General features: G+C 33.3%; 1 protein-coding gene across 1 annotated transcript in view; it reads left to right on the top strand.

Annotated features, from left to right (window-relative positions):
* LOC126886641 (zinc finger protein 227-like) overlaps positions 1–14,343 on the top strand; it is an 82,998-nt gene extending 68,655 nt beyond the window's left edge. The window contains exon 2 of the mRNA XM_050653632.1: positions 11,378–14,343. Coding sequence (XP_050509589.1) covers positions 11,378–12,942 — 1,565 coding nt within the window. The 3' untranslated portion in view covers positions 12,943–14,343. The remainder of the gene's footprint in view (positions 1–11,377) is intronic.
* The last annotated feature ends 743 nt before the right edge of the window (positions 14,344–15,086 follow it).

The following is a 15,086-nucleotide window of genomic DNA, read 5'->3' as shown; positions in this document are numbered from 1 at the left end:
TCAACCTACACACTGTTATAACAATAGGGAGATTAAGTACTTATATATATTCCATTCACAGATTGACTGTGACAGAAAAAGGTGCCAAATTAATATTCTTGTATGAGATTCTTCAATAAATTGCCCCACGACATTACAGTGATGACAAATTTGACTCGGTATAAAAAGGCTGTACATAGATTACTATTGCAGATAGACCATATTATAAGTTAATAAATTTTATGAATTCAAATATGTAACAGGATTTCTGTAATTTTTTTTCTTTTTGGCGTGTATGTCGCTCTGTGTACATGTGTATGTCTTTGTATATATTATGTATGTACAATTTTTGAAAGATTACTACTACTACATAGTCTTGAACCAAAATTGGAAAAGTTTTATGCACATAAAAGCCTAATTTTGCAAAAGGTATTTTACTACACCAAGCAATAAGTTGCGTAAATGAAAGGACACCTCAATTTGTACCTTAAATATACAATACTTTACCAGTAGATGTATCTGGAAATTATTTAACTAGATATTGTAATAATGACCACGGGAAAGTTTTCCAGCACTGTTACAGATCAGATGCGATATGCCATTCATTACATAGAGAACTGGTGTCTGAAAAAGAACCTCTGTGTGTACCCTTTCAAAACTAAATTGGTAGCCTTTACAAATAAGAGGAAGCTTACTGGACTGAGTAAGTTGAAATTAATTTGGAGAGGCACTGGAAAGAACCAATGATGTCAAGTATCTAGGGTTAACCCCAGATTCCAAACTCAATTGGAACACTTATATTAACAATGTAACCAACAGGGCTAAGTGACTATTCCATTGTAGGTCTGGTTGTAGATCAAAACTGACGAGGAACTGCAGAGAACTAAAAAGACAACAAACTTCATTGAGGCCACAGAACTTATTAGAGTTGAAGGTTCAGAAATTGCTGATAAGGAATCATCAAAATAAATGGAGAGCCACAAGACCATACACATACTATACCATTGCACTGTGCTAAGTGATGTAAGGTAATAATTCACTGGTCAACTGAGGTTTGAACCACAAGAGATAATAAACTGTTGGCCTTCGTCAAGGCCACAGAACTTATCAGAGGTTAAGAAAAGAAACAAGATATGGTACAAAGTCCTTACGAGGAAGGCACGAGAGCAATAAGTCTCGCCAGATTAAAAAGAAAAAGAAGAACTATTTTCTGAAGAAAGTAGTCTAGATATAAATGGCTTAGTTTGAAAACCTCGTATCTCAGTTTACAGGAGAGAGTTTTAACCACCTATGACAATGTACACATTAATTTTGAAGTTTTGGTCAAAAAATGATTGATTTTTTTTTTAAGTAAGGATGTTGTGTTTATGTAGAATTCATACTAAGCCACCGATATGTTAAACTTTTAAATTTTTGATCTGTACTTCAAGTTTAATTTTCTTCTATTTTCATACTTATTATGCGCCTTTATCTTCATTGGATCTCTTACAGATTGTGGATTTTTCTTTATAAACTTAAGAAATTTTGTATCTTTGCCATTTGCTATTGAATTTATTGCCTTACACCACATATATAAAGCAAGTCTAATAATAAATTTGCATATGTTCAAACCAGTCTCTCCATGATCCTTACAATTAAAGGGTCTAAAATTTAAATGTCTCATCAGTTCTGTACATAACAATTTACTTAATGGTTGCATATGGCATATCCTTGGGATTAAAAACATTAATGCAGCTAACGACTCAGATACAATATAAGTTAAATAATTTCCAGGAACTGTCAAACTAGACATATTATACTTTCTTGCTGTAATAAAGTCTGTATCGACATTCTTTCCTCTACATAATATGTTCGCTTTACAATGTGTGCATAAAACCTTTCTTAAAACTTTTTTGGCGATATAACCTGCAACATAGGTTACAGTAGACCTTCCCACCCGAGTTCTCTGTATATTAGAAAGAGATAATGGAATTTCAATGTCAACTTCGGGTGCCAAAGGTCTACAACCTGGTAATTCTTCGCCAGTTAAGAAAACTCTTAAATTATCTACAGCTCCCTCACTGAGATCTTGTTCGCACTTTGTGTATGGTGAATGGTATGACATGAAATTATTCACTAATAATGCCTTGAAGGTGGTTACAGCATTAGATACATTTGTTGAGTTACTTGTATGTCTGTAACTCCTCATTAGTCCAAAAAAATTCTCTAAGGCATCTTGCTGAAATACCCTTAATAATAAATAGTTAGAGTCCTTCTTTAACAATTTTGATTTTAAATATAAAAATCCACGAATGGTGGATATTAAATTTGTTAATGAAGGTACACTAACAAATTTATTTTTCTTTTCATCAAAAAATTTCATTTTCCTCAAGATACTTAAAGAATTTTTCCAGAATAATTCATGCTGTGATGTTAAAGTAAGACCACCTTTTAAGGGTTTGCTGGAGGGAGCTGTTTTCTGGCTTGAATTAAGGGAATCAAATAATTCATCCAAAAATAAAATTAAGTTGCCTGTATCTGCAGCTTCTGGGGCAAGGTTTACTTCAGATTCTAAAACAAAATATATATAAATAAAGAGATAAAATTAATATGATATAACTTACTCCACTCAACAAGTTTCACCATTAAACTGCCAACTTGATGACTAAATACCTGTGTGCAGTTCTTAACTTTCATTTTCTTAATTTTTTCTCTTAAAACATGTTCATCTGTTAGTTTAGGGCAAATGCGGATAGGTTCCAGAGCATCTAAATTGTAAAACTGCTCAACGTGTTCCCATTTAGCAATACCCCCCTTGCCATTGAATTCAAAATGTAGATGTTTGCTTAAAAGATTGTTCCTTAAGCCTTTAAATAAATGTGGAGTATCATATAAAGGGACTATTTCTTGATTGTTTACCAGAAAGCCAAAATATTTATAGTCTTCCCCTTTTCTGTAGAAAACTGCCCGTGACTCCTGTAGTAGACAATTAACAGCAGCTTGATTTGGTCCACCTTGATCACACACAGTTGCTACAACTGTTAAGCCAATTTGTTGAAGTTCTTCAATAATTCTAGTGATGAACGACTTTAGCTTAACAGTTTTTGTAGCTCCATCACTGAATGTGAAATATATTGGCTGCTTCCACTGCCTGTAAATCCCCTTAATCATAAAAACATTCATATAGTTCGCAAAATTGGGACACCTCTCGGTACCATAATCTTCCAGGCCTTCTATCAAATCATCCTTTTGTTTATATTGAATGCCTGTCGATAAGAACATTTCATCAAATATTAATATACAATTCCTGTCCTTACGAGTCATTTTCTGAATACTACGTTTTAATGTATTAAACATTAACTCGTTTATGCCAGGATTCATCGGAATTCTATTTAATAAATTTGTTAATGTTCTTCTCGAAGGCAAAGAAAAAATTTTTGACAGAAGCCTTTAACCTTTGCCACTGCATTTAAATAAGGTCAATGCCAAAATCTTTTCGTCAATAGTAAACTTTCTACCCTTTGACTTTTGTTTTTGGGTGCGTATTTGTGATAGAATGAATTTATATGTTAAGGGGTTTACACTTTCTACCATCTTATTAAATTGTCCATTTTTGTAGACGAGTTCAGCAGCTTCTACTTTTTTTTGGTAACTAGTCACTTTATATGATAATCTACGGATTTTATTAGTTGACTCAATGAACTTTCTATACATTTTCCTCTTCTTTGGTGTTAGGTATTGCTGGCTGGTTACGTTGATGCTTTTTAAGATAGTGCTTGAACGTCCACCTACAAATAATTCAAACAGTAAGCTATGTAGGTCTAATTTTATAATACAGTGGAATCAAAATAAGTCGGCCTCTAATAACCTGTAAGTTCGGCTAACCTGGATCAACTTTCATCCGACAAACATTTCAACAATAAAAACTCAATATATTTGAGTGGTAATGTGTATGTATCTTCAGTTTTTTACCAAGAAATTAACAATACTGTATACAACTGTACGTAATTTAGATGTACTGTGCATATGTGTTTCATGTTTTTGCAGTTATAATGGAGTTTATCTGTAAGTAATACTGTATTTTATTAATTTTTACAATATTCTCCCGCTAACCGGGATTTTCGATAATCTGGATCGGCTGCGGTTCCAATTAATCTGACTTATCATAATTCCACTGTACATAATTTTGAAATTATTAGGTCAAAGATTGGTCCATTAACAATGAAATATTTTTTAGAATCTTTGGTTTTTGATTTTAGAATCTGTAAATTTGTTTTATTTTGAACTACTTTTACCTAATTTTTACACAATAAACTTACAAACATAGATACTTCACTTTAAAATTACTAATTTTTTACTGCAATAAAAACGCCCCAACAAAATGAAAAAAATACACATTAATCTAGACTGATCCTTAACGATCACCGTTGACTAAAAAACAAGTGTTGCTTTTACAACAAACCTTATGGACATGTTTTTTCTAAAACTATCTTAATGTTCTATTTAGTTTACTCCTACATATGAGATTTTTAAACAACTGAATGTGATGTGTGAGACAGATAAAGAAACTACTATTCTATGAGAACAATACATAAAGTCGAATTTGCGAAAAATGGACATGTGTTGTTTTTCAAAAAAACACTTCAATTATACACAAAAAGTAAAGGAAAAATAAATAATAGCCTAACATTCAATATCAGCTACTCACCTTTGCCCAATTCAACAGAAGGAGTACATGTTCGGTGTTCTGTGTTTTTATCTTCATTAGCACCACTAGCAAATAAGTGCCCTGAAGTAGACGGCATATCTAAATCTACAATAATGGAATATTAATATAATTTAGAATGAGAGACATATTGTATATTACCATAAACATCAACTGCCCTCCTTTTAGATGGAGTCTCTTCTAGCCCAGCTTCGTTTAAGTTTAAGTAATCTAAAATATAAATATACTTATTAAACTTTAATACACCATGGCTTACATACAGGATATTTCCAAAATGTTTTAATATACTGAGTGGACCAAAAGTCAGTTAACGCTATCAAAAGAAAATATATCATGCTCTGTGAAGGGCCTTGCCCTTCACAGAGCATGATAAAAATAAATAAATAAATAATCCAGAGTTACAAGGTATTCGACCTGTTCAGCAAGATGGTGCTCCGCCTCATTACGGATTGCAAGTTTGTGAGTTTCTAAATGACCAGTTCAGTGATTGGATAGGGACAAGAGATACAATTGGATAGCCTGAGTGTACGCCAGATTTGACATCCTGTGATTTTGCCTTGTGGGGAGTACTTAATTAACCTTTTCACTATGGGAACCGGATATACCGGGTGGTGAATTGGAAAGCGGGCCATAGGAAACTCAATGTAAAATTCTAAGCTGTTAAATTCCTGCTTCCCTAATTATTTTACATCAAAAGTCATCAGAAACTATTTGTAGAGAATTGAATTCTCTATTGAAAACAACTGTTAATATTGTTCTATGAACAATAATTATTCAAAATTTTGTAAAAATATAATACAATTTTCAGAGTAATACGCCAAAGCTAGGCCACACACAATACAATAATGTGTATAAGATTGCATTTGTTGACAATGAATTTATTATATTAACAATTAGAACTGTCAATTTTTTTAATTATTTTATCATTTTTTGTTTAAAACACAATAAAGTTGATAAGATACCCTTAGTTAAGGAGAAAATATTAATAATAAAGATATTTTCTTCAGTCAATAATGTGCTCACTGTCAGTTAAATAGTAACGTGTGGCCTAACATACCCACACATACCTACTGCGGTAAATACATTATATTTTTCAAAATTTTGGAATGTGTTTAAATCGTAGAACAATTGTAACTTCTGTTTTTAATACAGATTTCAATCCTCTACAAATAACTTCTCATGACTTTTGATGTAACATAATTAGGGAAGCAGGAATTCAACAGTTTAGAATTTTACATTGAGTTTCCTATGGCCCGTTTTCCGATTCACCACCCGGTATACATAAAATAATTTCAGGCTGTACAACGGAAACCGGCTAAATATACGTAGCCTTTTCAGCATTCACTGCAACAACCGCATGAATCAGATATTGTTTGCGTATTGTATGTTGCCCATAGAAGAGAGTTAGGCATGTTATATCTAAATTTACAATACATTTAAAAACTCATACATTTCAAGAATCTAAGACCAACAAATTAACAGTCATAACCAGGTTGATCAGCACAGACATGAAACACCCATACTAGAGACCTTACTTTTATAACTAGCAGCAGTGAAAAGGTTAAGGAAAAAGTTTTTGCCAATTTGAAGTTCTCCCTGCGAACTTGTAAGTCTGTAGAAAGACTTGTTTCACTGTGTATAAGCGTTGCCAAAAATGTTTGATGAAGGTGGTTTACATTTTGATCATAAAATGTAAAGCATGCACTTTTTTGTACCTACTTATTTACAATAAACGTTTTTTTTTACTTCAGTTATTTTTGCTTTTATTAATATACAAAACGGTTAACTGACTTTTGGTCCACCCAGTATTATCAACAATTAATCGCTACAATAGGGGGAAGAAAAGATTTAGATTTTGTACATAATATAATGAGAAGAAGGAGAAATATGGAAGAGAATAACGCAGGCAAACAGAGCTTATTTTGCCCTCTCCCATATATTTCGGTCTAAAAATGTTCACCGAAATACAAAGATGAGAATCTATAAAACTTTAATTCAACCAATAACATGCTATGGCAGTGAAGCCTGGGTGCTGAAAGAAACATCCAAAAACAAACTCGAAACATTAGAAAGGAAAGTACTGAGGAGAATACTAGAACCTGTGAGGGAAAACAGAATCTTCAGAAGTCGATACAACAACGAACTTTATAAGGAAGCACCCCTCTCAGACTTCATTAGAATACAAAGATTGCAATTGGTCGGACATGTGATAAGAATGGGAGAGGGTCGGCTGCCAAAAAGAGCACTGAATACTAGAATGCAGGAAAAGAGACTGGTTGGAAAGCCAAGTAAGTACTGGGAAGACACAGTAAACAGCGACGCACAAGCCCTTTTAGGAGTCTGTGTATGGAGAAGAGCAGCCACAGACAAGCAAGGGTGGAGGCAAAAAATAAAGGAGGTCCAGGCCCAATTTGGGCTGTAGTGCCGAAAAAGACATAATATAATGTGGAAATTTGCTATATATCTAATATAGTTCTTACCTGGTTGTTGTGGTAAAAACAAACTTGGGACGGCTGTTCTTTTAACAACTCGATGTCCTACTTCAACGAGATCATTCTTTCTAAAGTGTCTAGCGCATACACGGTAATTATTATAAATAGTTTCTGTCGTGGCATTCTCGAATTTAGGATTCTTTACCACATTGACCCATCTTGTAAACAAATCCAAATAACTTTTTGGGCTAGGAAAACGGTACTGTTTGCTTCTGTTATCCATACAATCAGGTACACAACATCTTCTTTTTTGTATGGTTCTTGTAGTCATCGTTATTTCAGATTCCATAATTGTCCACAAATTGCACTGTTTACAAAAAAATATATCAAACCAAAATATGGCGTCGAAGGCGTCCTACTCTTCTCAAGAATCGAAGGAAAAGGAAGTCAACAAATATGACAAACAATAATAATAATAAATAATGACAATGACTAATGACATAAAGTGACAAGGAACAACGTGCAGAAACCTGCAGATATTAGACTAGTAGTGCCATCCCGTGCTAGGGAGCGAACTAGCAAACGTGCGTTGACCTTGAATACCCCTGTTACATTGCTAGGTGGGGGTATGCTTTGGTTAACACCCAGATTCAATTAAATTGTAAATTTGATCCTATTTTTAAGAAATTTCTTTAGTAATTCTGGTTTAGTATACAGTATACCCAACAATTTATGAAAGTTTTTTGAACATTACTTTTAGGTATTCTTGAGTTTTCGTTCATTGTTTACATATTTGTAAACAAGTAAATATTTGTTATTTGTCTGAATTAATCAATAAGATTTTTAATTTTTAATAACAGCTTTCGAACTCTGAGCTTGTCAAATGATATTTCTCCTAGGTATGATTTCATCTAACTTCTTCTACACTTGGTCAAACTATAACAGTTTTGTTTTTGGAAGAATTTTGATAACTTTTAATATACACGTCAACATTTCACTTCAATGTTAATAATAGAAATTTTTTGAAAATTTAACTTTAAAATTTAGTATCTTAACTTTAAATTCATTTAACCTGTACATGGCTTTTTAGTCATTTTCAATTTTTAATTAATATTTATGATCATAGAGGTCGCATAAGATTGTAGTTCCTTCTTAATAAATGACAGTCTTCCTCATCTGATCTGCTGTTCACGTGGGCTCAAAATGGTTTGACTCAGCCATGTTGTCTTATTAATTAATAAAAGAATTTAGATGTGATTTTATTCACTTTAAATGGTTATTATACCCTATATCTGTGGCTTTTGCCCAGTATCCATGTTTTTTATTGTGTCGTTTAGCAATTGCTCTTCTATGAAGGTTTTATAAGAGGACGTAAGTTTTTCACTCATTTTTTATATAAGAAAATCTTATCTTAAATATGTCCTTTTAGGAAGCTGTGATGATGGCACGTTATGTGTCGAAAGTACTTAGCTGATAATAAAATATTTTTTACACACTATCAAAAGTTTTTTGAGAACATACACCTGTTTGCCGTTTTGACCTATTTAGAAGTGTGTACAAGTTTTGCAGTCTTTTCCAATTTCCAATTTCTTATTTAGAACTAAGAAGTTTAGCTTTTCAGTATGCAGAAATTAATAAAATTCCAAACAACTTTCATAAACAAAACTGTTTAGCTGGTAAAGACTGGTTGTACCTATTTTTAAAAAGGCATCCCCAACTGACATTGAGAACACCAGAAAACACATCAGCAGCTAGAGCTTCTGGCTTTAATAAAGTTTCTGTCGACACATTTTTTGCTCTATTGGCTGAACTTCAAGATAAATATGCATTTTCTGCCAGCAGAACCTACAACTGTGATGAAACTGGTATAACTACTGTCCCAAATAAGTAAACAAAAATTATATCCGTAAAGGGTAAAAAGCAGGTGGGAAACTTGACATCTGGTGAGAGAGGCACTCTAATTACAGCCGAAATTTGTGTTAGTGCTGCAGGTCATTACGTTCCACTCTTCTTATTATTCCTCGTCAGAGAAGAAATCCTATTTACGAGGTAAATTTGCCTCTAGGAAGTATTGTGACTTTCATAAATTTGGATGGATGCAGACAGAAATTATGAGCAATATCTGGTTCTCCCATTTTCTGAAACACACACATCCAACTGAAAATGATCATGTACTCCTAATATTAGATGGGCACTCAACACACGTAAAAAATTTGGCTTTAATTGAAACAGCAAGACAACACCATGTTCACATTTTAGTAATTCCTCCACATACGTCACACAAGCTACAGCCACTTGACGTAAGTTTCATGTATCCTTTAAGCAATTATTATACTCGAGAGGTTAGAAACTGGCAGAGAAACAAATCGAATAAACTTATTGAATTACAAGATGTAATCCAAATATTTGGTAAAGCTTGTGCAAGGGCAGCCACACTCTCAAATGCAGAAAATGGTTTTAAGTCAGCAGGTATTGTCCCATACGATAATACCAAATTTTCAGACATATATTTTGCACCGTCACAAATAACAGAACGAGAAAATATTTTTGAAAAAACCCCAGATCATTTGCCAGCAATAGCTTCTGTTCAACCTGAGCCAATGAGTTGTGAATCTTCGGCTTCTCGTGATTCAAACAATCAGGTAACTAAAGAAACAGTTGAACCTAATATTGAAACTTCAGCAGGCAACAATAATGAAAACGACCAGACAACTCCGAGCAAGAGTGATTTAACAATTTCTTGTCGTTCATTTTATAATGTAAAGAACACTTCCGAACTCGCACACATCTCCTTTAAAAGAATTACGATTTCCAAGTGATATTCTTCCATTGCCAAAAGCAACACCAAAACTGACAAAAAAGGGTGGAAAACGTAGGCATGGTAAAACTGCTATTATAACATCTTCCCCGTATTTGTTAGAGCTAAAGCAGAGTTTGGAAAAAAAAATACAAAAGCCGTAAAAAATGTTAAACGAAATTTGAGCCAAGAAAATCTTAAACGTAAAGCTAAAAAAATGAAGTCCCGAAAAACATCGATGGAATCTGAAAGCTCTTCGGAAGTGTCCACGAATATATGCCAGGATTCAGATTCAGAAGATCTTATTTCACTAGAGGATGAACTCGAAACAACAGAGTTACTTCGTCAAAAAGATAAGGAATTTACTTTAATACAGAAGAATATTGAAAAAGATGATTATGTCGTGGTAACTTTAACAGAGATAAGAAAAGGAACAGTCATGAAATTTGTTGGCAAAATTAGGAAGAAGCATATGACATAACTTACCTGAGAAACTACAGAAACCACCAGGACTCATTTGTTTTTCCAGATATATCTGACGACAGTGTTATTTTAAAAAGTGAAATTGTAGTCGTTCTCATCAATTATCAAATGTTTTTATTATTTTTAAATGATCATTTGCAACTAATATTAGAATAGATACTTTTGTGTTATTTTCCTTAATTACATTTTCATTTTAAAGACTTTTTATATAACTAGTTACATCTCACATTACTCCATCGACTATTTCACTTTACCCAACCGTGCGGGGCAAAGTGGAAAAAAGACAATGCCTGACAAACCCTCATATAACAAAAAATTTACTTACTTAATTTAATTTATATTTCGAGATAATGATCTTAAACGTTGCGTAAATAAAATATGTTTTTTACAAAATCTTATTTCGAAAAATGTAAAATTAATTTAATTTCAAAGTTTAGTTATTCCACTTTACCCTGCTCTCCCTTACAAAAATGATAACGATTCAGATGAGTAATCTGAGATGCATTGTTGAAACATTTTCCTAAGCGTCGCCCGTTTGGTATTTGCGTACCCGGGTTAACAGATTACTTGATTTGTTGTCGACACTCATTTCATCGTTCCTCGTTAGAGGTCGTTCTAACCATACTCGGGTATAAATATTTCATTATTTATACCGAGCAGACGGGCGTTTTGATTCAGATCGGTCTTCTTGCAAAGCCTCCTTGATAAGGGGTAAACCTAGAAACACGTGTCGGGGATGGCAAGGGATCCGATTTGAATCAAAACGAAACCGTTTATTTTCTTTTTGTTTTATACCATATCCTGTATTAGAGTACAAAAATGATAACGATTCAGATCGATCATCTGAGATGCATCGTTGGAATATTCTCCCAAGCGTCGCCCGTTTGGTATTTGCGTACCTGATTATTTGATCCGTTATTGACACTAATTTCAATAATTTTTCAGTTCTAGTAAAATGTTTATAATTTATTTATATTTTAGGTTGCCCCGAGACCCCTAAGGAGGAGAACAAAATGAACATTGTGGAAACGTTACTTTCATCCCATAAAGGAAAATATACAGGTCCACATGCTGAAGGAAAAATCTCAAATACAAATATGAAAGTTGGAACTGGGCAACTACTTTACCAATGTGAAATTTGTCTCAAGCAGTTTTCTCGAAAAGATTCTTTACCTCACCATATGAAAATTCACACCGGAGAAAAACCTTATAAGTGTGAAATTTGTTTTAAACAATTTTCTCAAATGCCACACTTGAAACAACACTTGCTGGTACATACCGGAGAAAAACCTCACAAGTGTGAAATTTGTTTTAGACAGTTTAGTGACGCTGGTAATTTGAAAAGACATTTGAGAATACACACTGAAGAAAAACCATACAAGTGTGAAATTTGTTTAACACAATTTAATACTGCAACTAATTTGAAAACACATATGAGAGTGCATACCGGGGAAAAACCTTACAAGTGTGAAATTTGTTTTAAGGAGTTTTCTCAAATACAACACTTGAAAAAACACTTGCGGATACATACTGGAGAAAAACCATACAAGTGTGAAATTTGTTTTAAACAGTTTACTGAAGCAGGTAATTTGAGAAAACATAAGAGAGTGCATACTCGTGATAAATTCAAGCACAAATGTGAAACTTGTTCAGAGCGGTTTATTACTAGGAATGATTTGAAAGGGCATTTGAGAGAGCACACTGGAGAAAGACCGTACAAATGTGAATTTTGTTTTAAACAGTTTAAAGAATCAAGTCACTTGAAAGTTCATCGGCGAATACACACTCAAGAAAAACCATACAAGTGTGAACTTTGTTTAACACAGTTTAGTATTGCAAGTAATTTGAAAGCACATTTGAGAGTGCATACTAGGGAAAAACCTTACAAGTGTGAAATTTGTTTTAAGCAGTTCACTCAAAAAAACACTTTAGATGTACATACTAAAATTCATACTGGAGAAAAACCATATAAGTGTGAAACTTGTTTAACACAGTTTAGAACTTCAAGTCATTTGGTAGAACACATGAGAGTGCATACTGGGGAAAAACCTTACAAGTGCGAAATTTGTTTTAAACAGTATAAAGATGCAACTAACTTGAAGATTCATTTGAGAATACACACTGGCGAAAAACCTTATAAGTGTGAAATTTGTTTTAAGCAGTTCACTTACAAAAGATCTTTAAATATACATACTAAAGTTCACACTGGTGAAAAACCGCACAAGTGTGAAATTTGTTTAACACAGTTTAGTACTACAAGTAATTTGAGAGCCCATTTGAGAGTGCATAATGGGGAAAAACCTTATAAGTGTGAAATTTGTTTTAAGCAGTTCACATATAAAAAATCTTTAAATATACATACTAAAGTTCACACTGGAGAAAAACCATACAAGTGTAACATTTGTTATAAAGAGTTTAGGGTGGCAAGTAATTTTAAAACACATTTGAGAGTGCACACTGGAGAAAAACCGTACAGATGTGAAATTTGTTTAAAACAGTTTACCAGAAAAAATTCATTAAAAACTCATTTGAGAGTACACACGTAAAAAGCTTGCTAATCAGTTTGCTTCCCATTATTAAGATATTTGAAAGGTTACTCCTTCAAGGAATGAATTCTATAACCGAGAGACAAAAGTTGACACCGGAGTACGAATTTGGAGTCAGGCAACAACATGGAACAATTGAGCAGGTACATAGGGTTGCCAAAGTAGCAAGAGTTGTAATTGAAAAGAAAGAATACTGCACTGCAGTATTTTTGGATGTCTTACAAACATTATTTTGATAAGGTATGGAATGATGAGCTGCTATCTAAAATAAAAACTCATTTTGCCCATCCTGTATACACTTCTGAGATCCTATCTTACCAATCAATACTTCCAGGTTAGACATAATGAAGCAGTATCAAACATAACTCCAATTCTATCAGGAGTACCCCAGTGCAGTATATTGGGACCAACTTTATACTTAGTCTACACAGCAGATATTCCCACAAGAGCAAACAGCACAATTGCTACCTACGCAGACGATACTGTTATAATGGCCTCTAGCTCGGTTCCAGTTACAGAGTGCCAAAATTTACAACTTCATTTAAATAGTTTAGAGAAATGGTTAAAACTGTGGCGAGTTGAAGTAAATATCAGCAAATCTGCACATATAATATTCACTTTATGCCGGGAAAGTGTACCATCTCTGCATATAAGCAATACCATCATACCCACAAGAAGTGATGTTAAATACTTAGGAACACATTTTGACAGCCAACTAAATTGGGGAAAGCACATCTGGAAAAACGACTACAACTCGGATTAATATACAGGAAAATGTATTGGTCATAAACAAAAAATACAAATTAAGTCTACACAATAAATTATTATTGTATAAATCTGTTCTAAAGCCAGTTTGGACTTACGGTATTCAGATATGGAGTACACCATCTAATTCCCATTTACTGAAACTTCAGCGTTTCCAATCAAAAGTCTTGAGACATATTACCAATGCACCGTGGTATGTGCCCAATTGTGTTATACATCGAGACCTTCAGGTCCAAAACATTAAAGACACCGTTGTCTCACTCAATGGCACCTGCAAAAATAGACTACTGAATCATCCAAATACGCTTGTCCAATACCTACTTAGCAACCGAGGAGGGAAGACTAAAACGCTGTGACCCATTAGACCTTTCTGTACCTGCAATTACAGAAACGTAGATTCTATAACATTAAAAATGTGTGTGTATTTTAACTATTTGTTTTTATATGTTCGTAAAATATGTCTTTGTAAAGTGTTATTTATATCTCAGATATTTGATATTTCTATGTATCAGAAATGTATCGCAAAGGATTTTCATCACCGGTTAGATTTCCCCTATGTTAATGTGATAAACCTATTGGTTATTGTTTTTTATTTGTAGAAACAGATTGTAATAAATAAAGGATGTTTAAAAAAAATGTACATACTAAAGTTCACCTGGTGAAAAACCATACAAGTGTGAAATTTGTTTAACACAGTTTAGTACTACAAGTAATTTGAGAACACATTTGAGAGTGCATAATGGGGAAAGACCTTACAAGTGTGAAATTTGTTTTAAGCAGTTCACATATAAAAAATCTTTAAATATACATACTAAGGTTCACACTGGAGAAAAACTATACAAGTGTAAAATTTGTTTTAAAGAGTTTAGGATGGCAAGTAATTTTAAAACACATTGAGAGTGCACACTGGAGAAAAACCGTTCAAATGTGAAATTTGTTTAAATCAGCTTACCAGAAATTTTTTTTTAAAAACGCATTTGAGAGCACACATGTAAAAAGCTGTACAAATCCACTATTAACACGTTCCGAGCGGATAGCATACATGTGAGCCACATGATGCCTTCTCCAATGTGCAGACGGCGTGTATCTATGCCATTGACTATAGACATTTTGAATATATATTTTTTTTGTCAGTTATGAATATAAATCTTAGGATCAGACACCCTCACGCAATGTGTTAAAATCTGGTGATCCATCACTTATTTCGAATTATAGATCTATTGCTACTCTTCTGCTATTCCTAAAATTTTTGAAAGTATTTTGTGTGATCATTTGAGCTGGGAGTTATCTGGTGTGATTACTACTAAACAGCATGGTTTTTATCGGGGAAGACCCACTGCAACTAATCTGTTAATTTTTACTGAATATATTTCTTCAGT

Source organism: Diabrotica virgifera, chromosome 6 (genome assembly GCF_917563875.1).
Source record: "Diabrotica virgifera virgifera chromosome 6, PGI_DIABVI_V3a".
Classification (NCBI taxonomy): domain Eukaryota; kingdom Metazoa; phylum Arthropoda; class Insecta; order Coleoptera; family Chrysomelidae; genus Diabrotica; species Diabrotica virgifera.
Note: the sequence above shows the minus strand (reverse complement) of the source record. Positions and strands in the feature narration are given on the sequence as shown.